This window comes from Manacus candei, unplaced genomic scaffold (assembly GCF_025592945.1).
Source record: "Manacus candei isolate 608988 ecotype Guabito, Panama unplaced genomic scaffold, ASM2559294v1 h1tg000013l, whole genome shotgun sequence".
NCBI classification, from domain to species: domain Eukaryota; kingdom Metazoa; phylum Chordata; class Aves; order Passeriformes; family Pipridae; genus Manacus; species Manacus candei.
This window is the reverse complement of record NW_026138061.1, coordinates 4,396,317-4,419,048: the sequence shown is the minus strand read 5'-3', so window position 1 is coordinate 4,419,048 and position 22,732 is coordinate 4,396,317. Positions and strand designations below refer to the sequence as shown.

General features: G+C 43.9%; 2 protein-coding genes across 7 annotated transcripts in view; both read right to left on the bottom strand.

Annotated features, from left to right (window-relative positions):
- Nucleotides 1-269: 269 nt before the first annotated feature.
- On the bottom strand, nt 270-5,657 carry TRIB1 (tribbles pseudokinase 1). Its single transcript, XM_051778534.1, has 3 exons — nt 5,223-5,657; nt 4,521-4,813; nt 270-2,479 (listed from the first exon to the last, which is right to left on the bottom strand). The coding sequence occupies exons 1-3, from the start codon at nt 5,526-5,528 to the stop codon at nt 2,011-2,013; spliced, it is 1,068 nt and encodes a 355-aa protein (XP_051634494.1). The 5' UTR covers nt 5,529-5,657; the 3' UTR covers nt 270-2,010.
- Nucleotides 5,658-14,846: 9,189 nt separating this feature from the next.
- Nucleotides 14,847-22,732, bottom strand: part of NSMCE2 (NSE2 (MMS21) homolog, SMC5-SMC6 complex SUMO ligase) — a 132,672-nt gene continuing 124,786 nt past the window's right edge. For 5 of the 6 annotated variants that reach the window (XM_051778548.1, XM_051778545.1, XM_051778544.1 and 2 more), the window contains 3 exons: nt 18,992-19,092; nt 18,565-18,671; nt 14,847-15,263 (listed from right to left, as the gene is read on the bottom strand). In XM_051778548.1, coding sequence (XP_051634508.1) covers nt 15,167-15,263; nt 18,565-18,671; nt 18,992-19,092 — 305 coding nt within the window. In that variant the 3' untranslated portion in view covers nt 14,847-15,166. Of the gene's footprint in view, nt 15,264-15,391; nt 15,415-18,564; nt 18,672-18,991; nt 19,093-22,732 lie in introns of all 6 variants that reach the window. The other variant, XM_051778546.1, reaches the window with a different exon arrangement.

The following is a 22,732-nucleotide window of genomic DNA, read 5'->3' as shown; positions in this document are numbered from 1 at the left end:
TTATCGGAAGAGTAGGATACCCCGTTTCATGTAGCTCTGGGGACATCTCAAGCCCTTTCTAGCCCACAAGAGGCAGGAGCCTGTCCCAACTCAGCTTCCTGGGGATTCAGCCCCAGGCTGAGCTGGGAGAGTCAGGGCTAAGGCACAATGGAACACATACAAGGACCATAAAGGAACTGATCCTCTCTGAGGCCAAACCCCATTTTTTCAGATTAAACCAAACATACTGAAGCTGTGTTCCCCTTGAGACATCACCAGAAATGGGGACAAACATTATGAAACCAAGTTTATTAAAATTTTCTACAAGTCAGACTTTATCATCCAGGTTTCCACAGACATATACATATGTACAAGTTGGACATAGTGTTTTTAGCTTTTCTGGCAGAATTTTCTACCAATATATACAAATGTACTGTTTTTCATAGAAGGGTTAAACTGTATCACAGATACAAATGTCAAGCAATCATGAGAGGTTTAGTGCAACGGAGAGCTGGAGCGCTCTGCTCTTAATGCTCATGATTCTGTCAAGTTAGTATTGCCAACAATAATTCACATTAAATTGCTCTTCAACACCTCTTATTAGGACAAACAAAGTACAACAAAACAAGAAAACAAAACCCCAAACAGTAAGGTATGTACAAAGTACACAGTCCATGAGGTATACATGGTATTCTTGCAACGGGTGGTGGGACTGCAGCCAGGGTTAACCCTTAAAATGACTTCACAAGAACTGTGGGGTGTTGGGAACATGCATCACCCACCTCACGGCCATTTCAGAAGTCGCACTCTTGCCTTAGGTGAATGGACATCTCTTTGCATAAGCACTGGACACAAATGTGAAATGAAGCAGAAATTTTAGGCAGGACTAAGCTTTACTTACCCCCAACCCAGGAAGCTAATGATTTAGATATATTCATTATCCACGCACATTGGAAAGACTATGAATAATCATGCAAGGGAAAAAAAAAAAGGGCTGGAGGCAAACAGCATACCTGAATAATCAACTAAGGGCATAAGGAGATTTTACTCTTAAGACTAACTTTTTGGGGGGTGGAGGGAAGAGGAGAGGTGATGTGGTGTTTTTAAGAGTTGAGCTGGTTGGAAAACATGGCCATGTTTACAGGTACTGTACAAGACACCCCTTATCCTTTTCCAGGGGAAGGCGGCCCAGCTGATAGTGTTGCAGTTTGGTAAACGGATATGTTTTGGCACTCGGAGCTAACGAGACCTGCTACTTGACAAGCTCGCTGAGGGCATAAAGTTATATAGGCTACACCGTGGTAACATGAGGCTTAAGTCTATTTAAAATGCTTTCCTGGTCAGCAAGGGGATCCAGCTGGGAGATCCAATGCTTTCTGATTCAGAAAGACCCATAGCAGTGATTTGTCTTACAGGTGGATCTCGGAGCTTCATGCCCCTGAAAGCAAGATCAGCTGGAGGAGCAGCAGTGAGCAGACAGCTGGCCATGGTGGGTGAAGACCTCCTTCCCTCATTAATGTGTGCTTACAGTCAGAGAGCTGCTTTGTGAGCTGGCTGGTGTGGCATGCCAAGGAGATTCCCCTTTTAACCATTTCTGTCAGATTTGCTCAGGTAGAGGCACACCTCGTGCTCCCCAGCCCGTACACATCGTGGTCAGGGTTCCACACCTCTGCAGCCACCGCAGGAGAGCAGAAGGGGCTGCCTTTCCATCCCACTGCTTGCCAGCCGTAAGACTGCAGCCAAGATGCGACCAGTTTTACACCGATGGAGGATGGGGGAGGCAGGAGAAGAGCCAGTTCTCACAAAGCTGCACAGGTCCTCTGGGGCCAGTGGGACGGACCCAGAGCAAGAGGATTGAACTCTTCAGTATGCTCAGGGAGCAGAGATCTCCAGGTTGGTGTTCATTTAAACAAGGTCACTTTTCTGACCATACTGGCACTTTAAGATGCTGTTGAGTTTGCAGACGTGGAAAAACGAAACTCTACGAAGATGCCGGAGGTGGAAACTGATGAGGTTTTTGAGATTTTGGGGTTAGCAGAAGAAGGAACTAATATCATCACTGTCTCCATGGTATTCTGGAACAATCTGATCCGAAGTTCCTGTCTCCTGGTCTGTATATCCAGGCTCCAAGACTGCCTCGAACCAAGGGTGAAGCAAGATCTCTGGAGCAGTGAGTCTTTCGGAGGGCTCCCGCCGCAGGAGACTGCGGATGAGGCATCGGGCTTTGGGGGAGACATGGTCAGGAATACAGAACTGTCCACGCCGGATTTTGGAAAACAGAGTGCTAGGGTCCGAGTCATGGAAGGGATAGCGTCCCACCAGCAGGGTATAGAGCATCACTCCCAAACTCCACACATCAGCCGATTTTCCAGAGTAAGTCCCTGTCGTGTTTAGGATCTCAGGACTGACATACGCTGGGCAGCCGTGCTTGTCTGAGAGCGCATCATCTTCGCCTTTGATGATGTGCGTGTCTTCCAGGCTCTCCAGACGCAGCTGAGTCCTAGGCAGGGCAGGAAACCACAGGTGAGAAATAGCAACATGCAGTCACGAGCAAGCACAGTGAGTCCCTGCCATGATCCCATTCTCCTCGCAACAGCATTGAGAAAGGAGAGGAAACACTTTTTAATTTGCAGTGGAGAAGTTGCATTGACTCCTGGCCGCATGTAGTGGAAGTGCAGCTGCGTGCATCGGGTCAGCACTCAGCAATGCTTGCTTGTTTTATTTGCTGGGGATTTTAACAACACAGAGGGCTCTTGAGGAACACCAGCAAGTCACTTTCTACCTACGCAGGTTGCAGTGCCACTGCAGGGGGTTAATGTGTGACAGGACACAGTACAGCCACTATGTGCGGTGCAGGCTTTGAGCAAACAGAGCCCAGCTGCTGTAAACCGCAAAGCCCAGCTCCCTTCTGCACCAGCGGGGATCATCGGCTCTCCTGAGCTTTTGATTTGTTTTTTAATTTTAATCTGTTACTTATTCTGTCTGCCTTTCTGGAGCATACCACTGCACCCACCATCCCCCAGGTGGACGTGGGTCCACACAAACCTCCTGTTTTGGAGGGTGAGGGGAGGTCCCATCGGCAGGGACGCCATCGGCTGGCCCTGGAAGAGCTCTGCACTGCCTGGCAGCCCCGCTGGGGTGTAGATGCGTTGGCTGCAGCCTGTCCTCAACCTGACCTCGGCAAATACCCATTGGTTCTGCAAACGGAAAATATGACTCAACGAGAACCGTGGGCCCGGGATTGGCTGCGGGAGCCCTGAAACTGCACCTGTGCGAGAGCCCGCGTCGCCTGCCATTGCTTAACCCTCTTCTTGCCAAATGCGATGCACATGACACTCGCCTGTGCAACACGTTATTTCCAAATGAGAGAGACTGTGTGCAATGTAATATTTCAACAAATGTTTCATCTTCTTATGGGAGGGAAAAGTTGCAATAGTTTCCTTCAAAGGAATTGCTTTCTTTGCGTGTCAACATACGGTTGTTTCTGTTTCAGAGAGGCAGTGCTGTTAATTTTCTTATCACCTTTGTTAAAGGGTATCCTGAAGAAGCTTTAGCCCAGTTAAAAAAAAACAAGCAAAAGCCCTTTTCTTCTACTTCAGTAATATCACCTACGCTTTCATGACATTAAGCACAACTCCATTACACCTTTTAGTAAGGTTTTTAGCATTCCATGGGATAAGCAACTAGTCAGAGTCAGTTTTGCTGATCAAAAGTGTATTTCTGACTCTGCCATGTATGCAAGAGCAGCAAACACTCCAGGGAAATACTGAATTATTTCCCTCATCTAAATTTAACAAGTGTGATCTCCTCTATAAACCTAGGCTTTAGGCTAAGTTTTACTTAAGTGATTTTCTTTGATTCAGGATTCCCAAAGCAGTATTTAACCATGTCCCACCTTCCCTCCCGTGTGTGCCCACATCCACAGGCACAGGAGGCATGGAAAGTACAGCAGTGGAGAAGAGAGAAAATCTTCAAAGGACACAGCTGGTCTTTTGTTAGCAGCTTCACCCTGATTAGCAGGGTGGTTCAGCAAGGAGACCCCTTCTGAGTGCTGCAGCTCTGCAATGGTCATGGGGCAGCTCTCCCAAGGAGAGACCAGAGCTCCAGCTCCTCACACCTCCTCCTGCTCCCTCAGCTGGGCTGCTTCCCCTTCCCTGCGCAACGTCTCAGCCTCCCTCCTCTCGCTCTCTGCCTTTTATTCATTTGACACTGAATGAGTGGCACACATGACATCTTCTGGCGCTAATGAGCATCCGAACTATCATCCCTTTGTCTGCCAGCGGGTTACACTGAACTTCTGCTGAATGACACGAAGCTCCCGGCGAGCTTCCTCCCTTTCATCAGTCAAGATCTAACTAAGAGTGCGTGCTGGTTAGATCCGTGACCTACTACACACACGTGATGGGGACCTACTTGGATTGCTCGCAGGTGATGCCCAGCTGACAGGGCCGTTTCCACTCCCTGGGACGCTTTTTGCGTCTCTGGATGTGGCATTCCTCCCTCCCCACTCACCCCAGGGCTGGCTGCTGACAGCCGCTTACCTTTCTTCATTAGAGAAGACAAATTTCCTGAGCTTGAGGTCACCAAGTACGATGGCTGACTGGTGGCAGTGAGCTACAGCGGAGACGATCTGCTTGAACAGCCGGGCAGCCTCCTCTTCCCTCAGCCTCTTGCAGCTCCTCACATAGGAGTGCATGTCCCCAAAGTCCTTTTCAAAGAACACATAGGCCTTGGTGTCCCCGAGGATGACTTCGACGACCCCAGTGATGTTTCTGTGTGACGGCAGCTGAATGTAAGGCCGGATCTTGTCCTGGTAGTGTTTGAGGGGGAACACCTGTATAGAGGAAATTAAACGCAAATTCATTCTCAAGGGCGTTGAAAGCTGCCGCTCGCGTAGCAACTCTCCCCAAACAATGACGAGGGAGCTGGAGGGGAGCCAGGGCTCGGCAGGATCGGCAGAAGCGCTGCTCTAAGCGGCTACTGAGACCCTTCCTGTTCGTTTTATATTGAAATAGAGGGGGAAAAACTAAACCAAATCACCATCCCCACAGCCTTTCGGGGGAAGGCGCTCCGAGGTAACCCGGAGTTTCAGCTCACTTCCAGAGCGTGCAAACCCCCACCGGCGGATGGCCGGGCGTTTCCAGCCGGGGAGCAGCGGGAGGATGTTTCGCAGGGCTGTCCCCGGGCCGGGCGCTCGGACACGGCGCTCGGACCCGCTGCCCACCCGCGCCGCTCCTGCTCACCTTGCAGCGCAGCTCCCGGCCCGAGCTGACGCTCAGCGCCCGGGACACCTGCTCCCGCTCGGCCAGCGGCAGCAGCAGGTACGAGGCGATCAGGCTGGGACCCGCCGCCCCCCCGCCGCCGGCGGGAGAAGCGGGGGCACATGGCGACCCGGGAGCGCTGAGGCAGTCCGGGGGTCCGCAGTCGGCGAGCCGAGGGCACTTGGCGGCCGGCGCTTCCTCGGCGGGGCCGTCGTGGAGCGGCTGCAGGCGCTTGGCCGGGGCGCTGCGGCAGCGGGCGGCCGGCAGCAGGGACGCGGGGCGGCTCATCGGGGGAGCGGAGCGGGCGCGGAGCTAGAGCCGGGCGGTGCGCGCTGCGCGCATCCCTTCGCTCTCCCCGCCGAAACCTCGGGCCGTGCCCACCATCTGCTGCCGACTCCGCGCTAAAGTAGTTGGAGGCTTTAAAAAAAAAAAAAAAAAAAATTAAAAAAAAAAAAAAAAGGTGATTCTCCTCCTCCTCCCGGCCCTGACGCACGGGGAAATGGGAGGAGGGAGGCTGGGACACGCCCGCTCCGCTCCGCCCGCCGCTCTCCGCGGCCCCGGCCCCGGCACAGCCGGGTGGGGCGGCGGGAGACCCGCCGAGGGACTCGACGGGGTTGGGGGCGCGGCGGCGATCCCCTTCGACCGTGAATAATTGCGGTGAGAAAGGGAGTCTACGTCCCTTTCCAGGAGCTTCTCCTCCATACATCTGAATTTCCCAGCCCCAGTTCTTGCTTTTCACTAATCACTAAATAACCATCCCTCGCCCCGAGGTTTGCATCACGAAGCTGTTGTGTGCTAACCACCGTTTGCTCATAAGCGTAGACGTAACGTGCACCATCAGAAATACTCATCTCTGGGTGTTTCCAAAGTTAAAACTATCTGCTGTCCGAAAAAGGAATAGCTTGAAGAGCTGGCAGCAGCCAGCAGCTGAAGTGACCTGTGAGGAGCAGATTGAGTCGGGCTCCACAAGGCTCGAAAGTGTGGGTTTAAAGGAATAGTAAATAGACTTGCAGCCGGGACTGGTAGTAAATGGAAGAAAAAAAAATAAGAGAAAACCAGACAACAAATCATCCCTGGAAAAAAATGCAGACAGCTGTAGTTTTGACAAGAGTGCTCCAGAAGGAAACTCTCCAGTTTTCTGTTTACATATATGCAAATTTTCTGTAATTCAGTGCTTAGGCTTCCCTAATATTAACACAAGGAGCCTGTGTTTTGTTCCTCAGTAGGTTCAGTTCCTGTCACCTTTTGGTTTCTCCAGCCGTGGTCTGTATAAGCAGCAGAGAGGGCCCAGGACAGCACACCCCAACCCCCCTCCCACAGGTCTGAAGCGTCTGATGCCACCCGTGCAGGTATTTGCTCAGATTCCTGACAGATAACTGCACGGCAAACCCGTGCATGCCTTCAGCTACTTCTAGTGTATTTTAAGAAACACATGAAACTCTTGTGCGGGATGAGTCATGGCATAGCAGTCCCATTAATGCATTTAAACATAAAATGCATATGCCATAAAGGGATATCCCAGGGCCTGCATTTCCTTTTCTTTTTTATTTTTTTTTTCGCAGAAGTACAATTTCCTTAATGCCTGCAGATTGTTTCTGAGTGATTCACCACAATTCTCAAAGCAAGCTGATTTTTTTGGTTCCTCTTATAGGTAAAACACACACAAGTATCCATCAGGCCTTTTGTTTTACTTTCCCCTTCCTGGAAGTTTAATGATTGGAATGCTGTTGCTGGGTGAGCTTAGCTGGTAGGATGCTGCATGTGTCGGGTGGTTCCTACATCTGAGATAGCACAAGGTGTGTTGGGGGGGCGGGGGAGTGGTGTCAGTGCTTTTGGGGACAGGGCAAGGACCTGCATAAACCTGCATTATTTGTGTATAACAGTATCCTCTGTAGCTATCTCAGACAGTGTGAGCAGGAGTGAAGAGGTCAGTGTAAAAACCAAGTGATGTACTCGGGGTAAGGACCTGTTTTTGGTCCTCACCCTCCTGAAGATCCCTCTCTCTCAGCTCCTGTGCCAGATCACTGTCCCCACTGAGGAGAAGGGCCATACATTCCATTGTTGGAAGCTGCATCCTTCCTCTTCCCAGCCTCCCACCCATTTAAAGTCTCTTAGGTCCACAGTTGGTCACCTTATGGTGTCCCTATGCCATCAGGGCACAGTGGCACCAGGGTGCATTGCTTGGTTCAAGCTACTGACAGCCAAATGGGGGATGGCACCCACTAGTCCTGAAGAAGGGAAGAAAGCCCCTCTCCTGGCCCCCCCAAAAAACATCTGGCGTGTGACAGGAGAGCAGAGGGGTACACATGGCATTGACCCCACAGTCCTGCCACATTCTCCTGGTGCTTGGGCAGCCTCTTCTCACAGAGATGCCACAGATTTCATGCTCTGTGTGGGTGTCCCTGCTAACTGAAGCACACAAGCTCGGCATGCAGTCCCCAAAGGCCGGGAAAAGATAACACCTGGGAAGTTCATCCCAGAAGTGCTCGTGGCTGCCTGTACAGTCTAAACTTCAATTATTTATATGGGGCTGAGATTAACCAAAGCTTAAATCTCTCAGGTCGTAGGGGTAGTTCTTGACTGCAGGAAAGGTTCATTGCTTCTTTAAAATGCCTGGCATGCTGTCAGGTACTCAAAGCATTAATGCCACGAATAAACAGATAGTAGCAATTATTACATATAGTAGCAATTATTACATATAGTAGCAAGTTAATAACACTCATTGCCTTATTCTCAGTCTTATATTTTGGGTATGGAACATAAGAAAAGGTCTATATCCAGACTCCACTCCATCCCCACCAAATTGATTTCAGAATGCAGAGCAGAGAAGTGATTTCCATTTTGGCTTTTCTGTTTTTTTATAATTTTGGCTGATCCCCAAAATGCAGAAGAAAAGGCATGCCAAGGATGGTGTCTGATGACCTCCCTAGCACGCTGCTTCTCAAAGGGCTGAAACTTGTCCTCCTTGCTCATCTCCTTCAGCACTTGCATGCAAGCCTGGTTTGGTTAGGAACCAGTACTGAGAACAGGAGGAACTCCAGGGAGAGGTTTGTGAAGAAGAATGTTGCAACATTTCAGTATTAGATGATTTTTTTGCAGTATGTGGGGCTATCACCCTTGCCTGTAGCAGCCTCCTCTTTGTTGTAGGTCACACCATGGGCTTTTAAGAATCCAGGCCTATCTCCTGCATTAGTCTCTTCCTGAAATCAAAAGCTATTGTGGGTTTTCCTTTCATTCCCTGCACAAGCCTTCATCAGTCCATCTCCCCCTTCCCCAAAAAAGACTTTTTGGGGACTACTTGCTTAGCATATGAAATGAATATTACAACAGAAATTCCTAGCCGTGCCTGTGGTGAATTTGAGCCTGAATGGCTTTACAGCCCTTCCAAATGAACCAGGGCAGAATTATGCATCTCCAGTGGACAACACTGTAAAAGATTGTGGAGCACAGATCAGTGCAGAATTATACTTACAGACATAATGCTGGCATAAAACATTGACTCTGTGGATGAGTCCTGCTATCCAAATGCCAAAAAAAATGAACTGCTGTGAGCCAGCGGAATACAAGGAACCATCATCCAGCCCTGGATGCTCCAACAGGGACTCCTGTGAGGCGGGCAGGGGTGGCCTTTGGGAGTACAGATCACTAGTCTTCATGCTTGGCAAAGGACAACAGTGTGCCACAGGCACCCTCCCAATGCTGGTCAAAGCAAACAGGACTGCTTGCTGTCTTCTCTCTTCCTGGAGTCCCAGCTTCTAGGCAAGGGTCTGGAACTGGAGCAGAAAAAAGATCCTGTGGGATGTGTATCACAGATCCAGCATGTCCCAGGAGACAGAAGGGTCTTGCCCAGCACAAATTTGCCAGAGCTGTGGCAAGGTGAACATTGCTCTTCATATATTTTTTCTATTTCTTTTTAAAACAGACAAGCAGCATAGTGCATCTACAAGATGAAGACTGAAGAATCCAGAATTTCTGGTGGTCAGACATTGATGTTCCCTTTCCTGTCACGTTGTTTTATTTAAGGGGATTTTTGTTGTGCAGTATTCAAGCATCTACGGCGGCCTTGCCCTCAGCCAGTGCCTACAATCACCTGAGCAGCTGCTTTTCCTTAGATGCTCACAAAATTATCTCTGCTGCTCCACTTCTCTGACCCTTTGTCTCTATAACTAGAGCAGCCAGAGGCAATGAGAATTGTGTAACCATCTCCCCACTTCCCAAGTGCTTGGGACAGGTCTGGTAACTTTGATAATATGTCTCATGGGACACACAGAGTAAATCTCTGTTAGATTAGGACACTTATAAATAAACTGGCTGCTTGCTACAGGAAGAAATGAAAAAGTCTTTATTTTAGTTACTGGATGAGATAGACGAGACATACAAATATTTGGGCTAATATTAAACTATCAGGTAAATGATGAAAAATAAATATATTTATTTTACAAGTTATCTCATGCCATGTAATAAACTTAAACTACTGCTAGACTGAAAGCCAGCAATTTAAGACCAGCAGGTCATCCATAATCTACTAGTGTACAGAATTACCCTGCACAGACAGGGCTCAAAGCATAGTTTTGTGGCCAGGTGACAAAGAATTTAAAATTAATGTTTTTTATAGGCAGGAAAGGCATCTGTGATAAACCTACAACCATCCTGAGACACTGTGGAACTTGGCAGCAGATACACTGCAAAGATATAAAACACATGACAAGCACGTAGTGACATCAAAAGGAGTGCAATGTAATGGTGTTCAGATGTCTCCCCTCAAGCCTACACAAAAGCTGCTCTGAGGGCTGCTGTTGCTCGGAACTCTGAATGATTCCCTTTTGATAAGCCAGTTGTTATCAAATCCAAGGAGTCTTATGAGCAGCACCTCCTGACTTTGTTCCTTTGCGAACTAAAAAGCATGAAGGCTTCTTCTGTTGCTTGAAAGACGTGTGAAGGTTCAGGTTTTAAACCCCAAATCCTGTTTTTTACTTCAGAAGTTGATTGCACAAGCGGACAGTGAATGAGTGTCTCCGTTTCCCTTGCGGTCAGAGAAGATCCTATTCATACTGAGTTTACAAGCAAACACTTCCTTTGGTAAGCTTCCCATGCAATTCAATTCATGTGTGTGCTTTTAGACTCTGTCTTTGGGTCTGGACTAACATCAGAACAAGCGAGTGAGGCAGGCTTTCTTCTCAGCCCACCACAGCCTTTGAAATGATGAAACACACTGTGTTCTCTGCACGTTGCTACAGTCCTGTCAAGTCAGTGAGATTATTCATGCATCAAGAAGCCAAGCACATACATGGGCATCTACTGCATGATGTACACGCATCCCAGAATTTCACTGGCTCAACAATCAATCTAATGTTTTTGCTCTTTGTAGTTACTGGCTGGCAGCCTAGAATCCGCTGGCACCTACACTTAGGATTCTCCTCTGAGCATTCTGTGACCACGTCGTGTGTTTGAAACATTATGTATTAACAGTTATGGCCAGAAAAGAAATTATTATTTATGGAAGATTTGGAATTTGCAGTGAGTACTAGTCTGTACCTGTAGTGAGGCCCCATCAGCTTAAGGCTTTGGCTTTAGCTACAGAAAAGAAGACCTGTCCTTGGGATATTCTAACATTTGCTGCTCCAGGAAGCCCTTTTCTAGGTGCATCTTCTTCAGTGTACAACAGACCACTATCCATTATGGAAATGTTCAGTTAATGGACCACACACCACCTCAGAATCCACACATGGAGATTTTTAGGGAAAGTGGAGATTAAGATTCACTTGAAATGGCAGTGGAATTTAGCTGCACAGTGAATTCTAAGCTAGTTTTGGCCACAGTACTAGAGGTATTCTTGATAAAAACGTCATGAGGTACTTGTGACCACAGGTAGGTAACACCTATGTCATCAGCCACTCATGAGGAAACATGAATATGTCCAAGAGGACATTGTCTAAAATAAGGCAGTGTGTTGGCCTTGGCTGGTGAGTCATCGGTATCACTTCCTGCAGCCCCTGCTTTTGCTCTGGGTATTTCTCAAGGGAGCACTGACTTAGCCTAGTCTTTTTGATTCTTCTAAAATGAATAAGATCACAGCTCTGGAGATGATGAATATGTCCTTGATTCAGAGGAATGTGCACTCCTTTTAGCATAAGTGTGCTAAATCTTCCATGAGATGCCTGCCTGATTAGTTTTTATCTTTATACATCATGGCTCCACTGATTTGAAAACTTCAGTCTCTAGTTGTAAAATGGAGAATTCATGGGAAGAATCTGTTCAAGTGAGGGAGTGAGCTGTGTTAATGGCTCATGCCTCAGGGTACCACTGAAAGCTGTTTGTGTGGATCTCTCTTGACTTTTCTTTATTTCAATATTTGCTTAGATGTTTCTTTAATCACTCAAAATACAATGTGAACTTCTCTGGCAGCAACAGATTCTCACCAGTTTTCAGCGACAGACCCTTCTCAGCTACTCTGAGGTTTGCTCATTTGTAAAGCACACCTTACAGAAAAAGAAAAAAAACACCTGACCTCTGAATTTCTTTTTTTAAATATCATTGCAAAATTTCTGACGTCAGACAATGAGACACAAATTACCCTGTGAACATATGCCTGTTTACATATGATATATTATAGCCAAAGTAGATTAAGATTTGAAGGTTTAACTGCTGTTGAGTTTCCACTTCTGTGAATCATACAGATCATACAGCTTATTCATCACAGCCACTTATTTTTATTCTTTAACTCTTTCAAGCTACTTCTATCCCGAGCAGAGTTTATGGGGGACATGGGACACACAGGAACAGAGAGGTCACAACTGCATAACAAACCCCAAACTTTGCAGATGAAAGAGCAAAGAGCTGTCAGTAACTGCAGCCACCCCCAATCAGTAGTGGTTTGTAACTTCCACTACGTGAGCTGACAGGCACAGAAACCTTCCCCAATTGCCAAGATTAGTCTGTCCTTCCACCTAGTAAAGTGCCAGCTGCAATGGATGCTGATGGCCAACCCTGGAATCTTTCCATATAAGGAGGAAAATCACTTGTAAGAACCACCAAGAGAGAACCAGCCATGAAAAATCAACAGGATGGCTTAAATTCCAGGTTGAGAGAAAAAAAATCACTCATCATACTAGGATTCCTTGGATGTTATGTTATAGTTTGACTTCAGAAATGCCAAACATTCTGGTGAGAACTTCATTGATTTCAGTAAATATAGGCAGTTTTATTTAGCATTTGAATCTATGAGGTGCATCCCTGATTCTGATGGGACTCAAGTACTCTCATCAGCAGCCCTAACATAACTGCATGAGTATTTGTCTTTTTCTGGATAAGATGCTTGAAAAGAAGTATCTCTGCTGATAAAAGAAAGAAACCTACCTCTATTTAAATACACATGCCTCTTCACCTCACATGTGATTGTTATTAAAGCTAAGCAGGTGAGTGCTGCCAAAAATCAGTCCATTTCTTTCAGCTGAAACCGAGAAGGATTTCAGAACTTAGGCTGCACCTGCATTTGCTGTTCAGGCTCTCTGATTCACTGGTGCTGCCTGGCTCAGACTAGCAAAGAAGGGGAAGAAAGATGATGTATTTTGAGGCACAAATATGAGCACTCAAAAATACCTTTCCTCTTAGAGTGGCCATAAGTGACTGCTTGACTATTTGTTCTCTTCATCTGAAGTGTTGCTTCAGATTTGTTTTTTTTCTTCCAGCTGCATCATCTTAAGCAGGCAGTTCATGTTATTACCTGTGGATTAGCTAACACAGCCTGAGTGCAGCACTGCGATGGGTCAAGCCTCTCTCTTTCACACAGGACAACAAGGTGTAACCAAGACAGCAATCTCCTTTATAGCATTACTCACTGGAACATGAGGGCAATGAACCATATCAGGAACTGCAGCTATCTAAAGCCGTGCTGGTACAAACGCCACAGGTAGCAAACCAAACCTGCTGCCACCAGTTTGTCAGTATGAATTAATCTGGGTATAATTTACCATTTATAATGTTATGTGTTATTGGAAGGCACACTCACAGACACCTACACAAACTAAATGTGAGGTGCGACACTTGTGGCCATGTAAAATGTTTGCACATCTTTGCATCTGAAAACTTGGGAGGCTGGTTATCACCAGGGATTGAATTAAATCCATGAAGGACAATGTTAGTGCACCTCTGTCAAAAACTGCAGAGCTTGTTTAACCAATGCAAGTTCCTGTTTCTGAGTGTTCTGCTTATAAATGGTGTGAGAATAAATTTAACCACCAACTTAAAGATGAAACAAAAGGACATTTCCCCCTCACCTTTTTTTTTTTTTTTTTGACAAATGCCATAGTTAACATCCTCTCTTGTGGTATTTAACTGAAAATCAGTGACCCATCTTAAAAACTACAGCTTTGAGACATGCGGTGTCTTAAAAGGGACCTGATTTTACACATAAAAATACAAACAAATACCTACTGCTCAGCCACCCCCCCAGCCTCTTTCAGCTAATTCAGCTAGCCTTCCACAGGAAGAAGCACCCACGCTCGCTGCCAAGCTCTGAAAAGATGGACCTTTGGGGTTGGACCACATCAGGAAAATCACCCAGCCAATTCCCGTGAAGTGTTTTGAACACAAAAGCTCAGTGCAAATAATAATGGTTCAGTTCTCTTTTTCAGCTATGAAATCAGCTTGCAGATTAATATTCTTCAATTACAAAGTAATAATTTTCAGTTTGAAGTGGTTTGTACTCTTAAGTGCAACTGGGGTTAATAATGGTCTATGAAAGGAGAGCAGCTAGCAAACAGTATCACAGAGTGAAAAGCTTAGCATACAGGTGCCTCAGCTCCATTTTACACTAAATGTCATATTGTAAATTCAGAAAAATTACATAGGAAGATACCACCTAGCCCACTAAGGATTCCAAAATTCAAAGAAACCTATATTTTCTGCTTCACATATGACAAGAGATAATTGCCATCTGACTGCCAAGGCAGCTCCTTTTACCTACAGCTATTTCTAACTCATATATGTAATGCCTTATCTGCTAGATATGTTCAGGGCAATTTAGGTAATCAACAGAGTGTCACAAAGTTTAAGTTCTTTTCTGGATCTGTGCCCAAAAGCTTAGGTATCTGAAGCCTATATAAAATGAGATTAACTGGTTTTCAAGTCAAGGCATATGGTTACAATATATTTGTATTATCTACAATTTTGTTATTGGAATACTAGTCTTCTAGAATAGAGTATTAAGGTAAAGCATTCTGGGACTTCCAAATACAAAAAGCTTGAAATAAATGCTACTGAATCTCAAAAGAAAAGCCTAAGTTAGGGCAGAGACTTCAGAAATTATAAGAACAAGGCCAAGATCCTCAAAGCTGAGTGGCAGTTTTCTGTGTCCACACACAAGGTATAGATGTGCAACACTTTCTGAAAATTCATCTCTATTAATGTTTCCTGAGGTTTCTACTAAAACATGGACATGCTCCCAAGCAGGGTAAATCCTTGGTCAGAGTGCCCTACTCCAAGTATTCCCAGTTACAGAGACAGTAACAAAACTATCTGCAACATAGAGCAAAACGCTCACTGTTACATGCTGGCAGAATCTGCATCTCTAATATGCTGAAAAAACTAGCACACTGACAAGGAAGGTTAAATGCTGCAAAGCATGTTTTATTTATAAAATGCAAGTGTTTAGAAATTCAGGAAGGTCAAAATACCCCAAACAAAACGGAATTCCTTACATTCATTAGTTCAAAAAATGCTTTCAGTTAGAGTTGAGGCCTTCAACTTTGCCTGTAAATGAAACACTTAACAATGATTTGCCTACAAATTAAACACTTAACACTTAAAAAATAACAATCAGTCTCACAACCTACATATAATCAGCAGCTTATCTCACAAGACCTCCAATAACAAATTTTCCTTTGTGGCAGTAGGTATCCAGCTCACTCGTCCAATGTTGACCAGCTTTATTTATTCTGACTGTCAATCACTCTTTTAAGTGCTTCATCTGGCACAAGATCTGATCTTTTTACATCATCATGGCTACAGCCCATTTTAGGGCATCTGTTAAAAAGAAAAGAGAGACTCCATTAAATCGGAAGAATTGTATTTGTCAGATACAGGCTTTTGCATAACATCTGCTAGTTTTTGTATTTATCTGGGATTCACCTTCTCCATCATTTCCTCCTTACCTCTTTTCCTCTTCACCAGCTCTCTGTGGGAAAAAAATAAATCTATCTAAACTGGAGGGAATCATCAGCGGAAGGCAGGAAGGGAGGGAGGGAGAAAGGCAGGAAAAAGGAAGGGAGAGAGGGAAGAAGGAAGGAAGGAGCACAGTGAGAGATGGAACCTCTCACCTGTAGATCACTCTCTTGCTTCATGTACACAAGCTGCTTGTATCAGCAATGACATCAGCATTGCATGGACACCTTTCTGTGTTGCTTTCTCTCTTCGCAGTCCTCTACAAGCTCCAGGTAACTACCTCTTACCTTACTAATCTGCAGTGGAGAAGTATAATCTTCACTAACAGATAAATAGGGGAATTATTTTTAGTAAAACAGATAAAGAGAATGACACTTGCAAAGACTGACTGGTGAATTAGTGGACTATCTAGTTGGTATAAAGATCAATCTGACCTTTTAGGAACTGTGAAAGCTCAGAAAGGAGAAATGGGGTCAAATTAACAGCCTCTAGATGATAATCAAATACAGAATGCCTTACAACTACTTGAAACAGCCAGATAAAGAAAGCAGGGTGAAAGATATTCAGGGACCAAAGGTCATTTTCCTTTGGCAGTGGCCCAAACACGCACAGATGGAACCTCTAGTCAGAAGTAACACTTTTCCTGAATTTTTCCTCTCTTAAGAGTAGCTTTTATCTGAGGTGCTGAACTTATTTACACTCAGTACTCATAACTTTTACTCCAGATTTGTCCACAGCTTACTGTGCTTGTCATAGACCAGTCATTTAATTGCTCTGTGCCTCAGTTTTCCCATTTATCACCTTAATACAGCAATAGCTTGCCAGATTAATGAATAACAAGTGCTCAGAAAGCTTCCCACATTTCCTGTAAGCATGAAGTATTAGCATGTCCTTCCAGGCAGTGGAAAATACTAAGCAAACTGAGAGACGTAAGAGTTGCCTAAAGGAGTGTATGACAAGTCTATCAGCACAGCACTGGTGGCTGTGTGCACACCAGCTGCAGGGCTGACATGCAGCTACTGCACTGCCAAGGGCACTACTGAAGGATCCTGTGGATTCAAACTGGAAAGTACGTGTGAGGAAACAGCCACTCTGTGTCTCCAGAGTGAGCAACAGTTTTGACTTGAGTCAGGGTAGCGAGGATCCCTGTAACCATGCTCTGCTCTGTCAGGACACCTGCTTCCACATGAGTGTTGTTGGCAGGAGCACAGCCAAGTAGCAACACCACGAGAAGGGGGTACTCAAATGGGGAACTTGTTGCACCTGCTGGCCTGCCTTCCCACCACAGCAGATGATGGTTTGTCAAAAGTGACTGCATTTTCATGATAAAAAAAAAAAAAAAAAAGAAAATTTTAAAATTACAGCAGGTCGGTGAGACTGGGCAGAGAAAACCAAGTAGTCCTTCTTAATTTAGTTACAGTGAAGCTGTGGTATTGCTGTGTGTGTGCTTTTCTAGCACGCTGGAATAACTGCTGTAAAAGTGGTAACGCTGCAAGCTAAAGGCCAGTATTCAGACTGCACAAATAACTTCAGTTTAGGTATAAGGTAGCTTTTAAAGCTAGATGTTGTACAGCTTACATGATTTTTTTAACTCTAGAATTTCTCTAGTCTTTTATTTCTTAAAAGGTAAAATAAAATTCAGTCACGTGACCCTATTTGTTTTTCAGCAGTGTTGAAACAAATGTGATCCACTACAGCAATCTCTCCTACCATGACATTCTCCTGATGGATTTAACAACACAGGGAAATATTTAGATATGAACACATAAATTCAGTTTTGTATCACAGAAGGTATTTTTGTCATGGTTTTGGGCTGTTGAGCACGCTTCCTTAGCTTCTTCCTATCCTCCAGAACACTCACTTTTGTCTCTCCAACTTGTGAGTTATTTCCCAACTCCTGCTCATTTTTCCAGCCAAGTTTCTGTCCATCCGTGTTGCTGGTTTTGTTGTTATTCCCAGGATACTGCACCCATTCTACTTTTTTTCCCTAGACCTCATAACACAGGCAAGGTACTTCAAGCTGTCTTGACACTAAGGTAGCAGCTGGACATCCCAACTGATGCTTGATTTTACAGCAGGGCTTTCCTGCAGCAGGGAAGGAGTGCGGAATAAAAACTCCGCTCCACCTTTGTAACCCCCAGGGAGGACTCTGTAGAGTCCAACAGAAATGAATGCCAGAGCAATGGATGGAGGATATAAGCTGCCTGTGGCATTATCTCTGGGGAAATCAAGTTGTTGGTCCCTGTGAGACCTTAACCTGAGCATCTGAAAACTCCACATTTATTTAAAAGTCCACAACTGGTAAGTTTCCACGACGTCATCAGTCCCCAAGCATGAAGCTCTAGCATAAAGGGTGTAAAAACAACTGTGAAATCAATGATGAAATGGTTTGTTCTCTCAACATGCTCTAAAAAGTGTCTGAGACACTTTTATTTTCTTTTTTTTCTTTTTACTTTTTTCTCCTTAAGTCAAAATCATCCTGGTTTTTAAACTTACCGGGGAGAATTTGAGGTTGAAAAATTCAACTGTTACATCTTTTCACTCAAAAAAATATGTCCCGTGTGGAAAGTGACAGGCTGCTTTGATGATATAAAGAAAGAATTATTTAACTGCATCATAGCAGGAACTGCACAATCTGTACTGCACTGTCTGATCATTCTTAAATTCTGTACTACCTAAAATGTTGTGGTTTAATATTTCTGACTTTAACACTCACTTATGTGTTTTAATATTTCTCGGTTGTATTGGAATATAACTGCAAAAGAGGGTGCACAGAGGAGATTTTTGTTTTGTTTGTTTTCAATATTTTCAAGATTTGCTACATAAGCAGGGGGAACAAAATCAGCAACTAAACTTTAGGAAGCTGAAGGTTCTCTTTTTTGTTCATGGCTATATGAAATCTCTTTATTTCTGTTGTCCAGGTACCGCAAGTAGCTGTAACTTCCCCACACAATTTCTGAATATTTTCTTACACATTGTTTTCATTAAAAAGAAAAGCTCTTTCTCGTGTACAGTACTAATGAGAAGACTGCGACTTGGGCAGACGCTGAGGTATTACTTCCTGCAGCCTTGCCAATCCACATACATTTCTTAGAACAAGTAGAGTAAAATTCCACTTACACAGCAAAGCAAATAGCTTTTCCACACATTCGTTTTAGCTTACCGGACTTTTTTCTTTCTCTGCTTTCGAGACTGGATAATTTCTACAATGGCCTCTTCTTCATAAGTATGTCCACAGACCTTGTTTCGCACCGGCCTCCTCATTTCCATCTGTAATCAATAAAGTTTGATTTAAAGGAACTGATAATGCCCATGAAAATGCTTCTTATGAGATTTTATGTAAAACAGCAGGAAGTGTGTTTGCCATTCACACATGGCATTCCAGTCAAATTACAGGATCAGGCCCTGCTTGGTAAACTGCATTCCTACTTGCTGGGTTTTTTTCCCAAGCAATGTTGTTCTTCTCTGATAACACTTCTAATTTATACTGCCTGTTTTTTAACAGATACTGCAGATTTTTAATAAACCAACCAATGTAGAATATGAAATAACTATTTCCCAGTCAATTTTTGTAGCACTGATAGCATTACCTGTGTAATGGGACAAATAAAGTTCATCTGACTCCGAGTCACAGCTATATCTTCATCGATTTGTTCAATGGTCTCATCATCATCATCTGATATCTGACGAACTAGAATGGGAAACAAGAAAAAAATTATTTAGTATTTAATAAAGATAGTCAATACTTAAAATAAGCATATAAAATCCAACATTTGCCCAACTCTATCCCACAGTGATATCTAAGATTCTACAACGTATTTCTGCACCACTCTGCGACAAGACACTGCAAGAAATACTGTATTATAATGTATTTTTAAAAATGTAGATTTTTAGATGGTAATCATTTTGTGTGTGTGTGTGGTTATTTACAGCCAATGCTAGAAAGGAGGGCTGGGAAGGAGAGCAAGCTGGCCTGAAGATGTGCAAAGCCTTTGGTATTCACTGTTCAAGTTCACCAAAACCCAGTAACACACAGATGAGTCCCCAAAATCTAAGAAAGGATGAAGTAGAGGAGATCTGGCAGATCTACCCTCAATATCAGTTTGTGTTTGAGCGTCATATACTATACATATACACTATATAGACTATTTATATTGTTTATACCTTAGAAGGAATTTGTACTATTTATCATAACACATCATTTTGTAAGTGATGCTGCTCTATTTTAATGAGACTATAATTAGTGAAAAACAAAAGCTAAAAAGTGTTATGGACAAGAGAAATGTTATTGAAGCAACCTTAAGGGGGAGGGGCAGAATGAAATACTGACATCTCCCAGAAAACACCCGATGGCCCAATGCCAGGGAATGAAGCGCAGACAAAGAAGAATAAATACACCTTGAGCTAGAGGAGATGCAGGTCCCCACCTTTACCAGAAGAAGAAAGCAAGGTGTAAGCAACTCTGTGTACCCAGAGGCACACCAGTCCAGCATTCCATGCAGAAACTTATCAGCCAGAGTCAAAAGCTGAGACACAAGAGCAGATAAGGAGGAGATATATATCTACATGGATAGATAGATATATGGATACAGATATAGCTAAGTATAACCTTAATGAAATGTATACATGTTGGTTTATATTCTTCTAACTTCGCTCTGTTATTTTAAATCTAGGCTTTTAGTTGAATGCATTTGTTTGTCTTTGAATCTTATCTGGTAATAACAGCAAACTTAACACCTGCCATAGCTTTCCATTCCTTTGGGGCAGTTCTGCAATGTTTTTGCAGCAGTGCCCTGGGGTGCAGTCCTCAAGGTGTCCCAAGGTAAGAGAACATTTTTCTCTCTGGCTGCACAAGCTAGTTTGTAATGTAGCAACACAGAGTTTGGAGAGAATGACATCCTTCAGTGGTCTGTGTTGGCTTTGACTGCCAAGGGAGGAGTGAGAAACACAAGTCAACATGGAGGGTTTAGCGTTGATGATTTGCCTTCTACAGCGTCTCAGCCTGGGTTCCCTGTGCTGCTTTTGCACACTATCAGTCAATCTTGGCATCTTTGCATCCCTGGCATTCAGCCTTCCACAACTATTAAGGATCAGTGTTTCCTAACTTATGGTCAGTCCTGCATGCCTGTCTAATACCATCACCTTCCGGATGATAACAGCAGACACCACTTGTGGAGCAACCAAAATCTCTCACACCCAGTTCTGGACTGAGCACACTGCCCTGTGAGCCAGCACAGCTCTGGCTGAGGTACTCTGAGCATTGGTGTTGCAGCCATCGCTCCACCACAGCACCTCTCAGTATGCCAGGTCTATTTCCATATTTTTCCTTCCTCCTAAACAGAGCTTGCCCTTCTTTCCTTTCCAATATTCAAAGCATTCTGGAATGTTTCTGACCCAGGTACTCTGACCCCAGGTGTTGGGGTTGGAACTAGATGATCTTTAAGGTCCCTTCCAACCTGAACCACTCTATAATTCTATGATTCTACTGTAAATACCAAGGGAATATTCAGGCAAGCATCATGGATATTTCTGTGTATGTTACTAAGGCCTCATTCAATCAACAAGGTGTGGATTCTGGGGGAAAAGGAGCTCAAATGTCTAATGTCAATAATAATTTCAAGGCTTTAGTCTCCAAGAATATTAACATACCTTCTGACCCATTAACAAAGGCAAGCACTTGCAAATCAGAAGGAAAAAGTGGGCACAATTTAACATTAAATACCAAAACTGCAATGGTATGGACACCAGAAACAGAATTGTGGCAGTCACCAGTTTTCAGAAAAAAACCTCTGTCACATGTTAATCTTAGATTGCTCATATATAAGGTTTAGTCTACCATAAAGACATAATACTTGAAGTAAATACAGCTTTTGGATGGAAAAAGTGGTTTTTTTTAATGAAGGTTTTGAAATAAAAAGCAATGGGTGAAATCCCACTGAGACAGCAAGGCTAAACAATATTGCAAATATTGATAGGTACCAGCTTTGGCATGGGATGCTTTAAATATCATGCTGATTTTTTTTCTATGAGTAATGCCAACAAAGAACAAGAGATTCAGAATTTCCTTAAGTCCACATATCTGCAAATTTTGGCATACTGCAGCTCTAATCTTTCCTGTGGAAAACATCTGGAAACTCATTTTTCTATGTTGTACTTTGTTTCAGCCCATGAACTTGGCATGTAGTTCCAGTGTATCAGGGCACCGTGTCAATCAGTGATGTTAGAAAGCATCAGCACTAGCAAGATCTAGGACAGGGGACTGCTTACAAAGGATAATTTATTTATCAATATTTAGATCCCAAGGAAGGTGTGTGAAGTTTTACAGTGTGGGGCTTGTGCCTGTGACTTTACTTCTTAAGCTCAGCCCTATAAGTTAGGCATGTAAGTGGTTTTTTCAGGAAGAGTATTTGCCTCGTGCAGCACCTTCTGACTGCTACGGAGTCACCAATTCCCTCATCCCTTCTGTGTATGCTCACTTAGGTACCGACACAAGAATTTAGGAGACTGGTGAAGCCTCCAAGTTTGAAAATATAAGCTCAAGCTTACATACTGGTGCTTAAGCCTCCCATGAAGGCTTCAGGTCTTTAAATTATGTGAGCTAAATCACAGGTTGCGGTAACTTCTTTCCCATACTGGCTTTGGAGGTGATTTAGAAGCCTCATGTTTAATGGTTGAAATTCCATGAGTTGAGACCTGCTCCTTGTAGGTGGGGTATATTAATCTTCCTGGATTCAAATTATCCTCTTGTTGCAAGCTTATCTGAAACACTTCAGGTTGCACTTCATTTGCAATGATTTTGTATACAGTCTACCAGAATGGGGCCCTGGTTTCAAGAGGTGATCACAGCACAAATGAATCATTATTTAAAATATTTCCTTTTCATAAGCAGCTAATATTTTTAATAATAAATATGCAAGACTGGGATGATGCAAGTGATACCTCAAGCATGTCAATAGCAAATTAGCATAAATCAGATAAACCACCCACAGATTTGTTGTTATTGCTTGATGTTCTACATTACAGGAGGAGAGAGGAGAGTAATTTTTACAGTGACAGTAAATTTTGCAGAGATTACACAAGATGCAAACATACATCCCAAACTGGTCAGTAAGATGCTCTAAACTGTAGATCTGTACATGTAAACTCATATTGGAAGATGTTTTCATTAAGAGCAAAGGCATTTTTTACCAAATGAAATGTATAAAAGTTTGGAGGATCTAAATTGCAAGTCTGACTATTCTACAGAAAGAAGAAATAAAAACATGGGGTCATGCATATTTCAGCTAAGCCAGGTCACATTTTGGTAAAATTGAGTTTTCCTTGCAAATTTA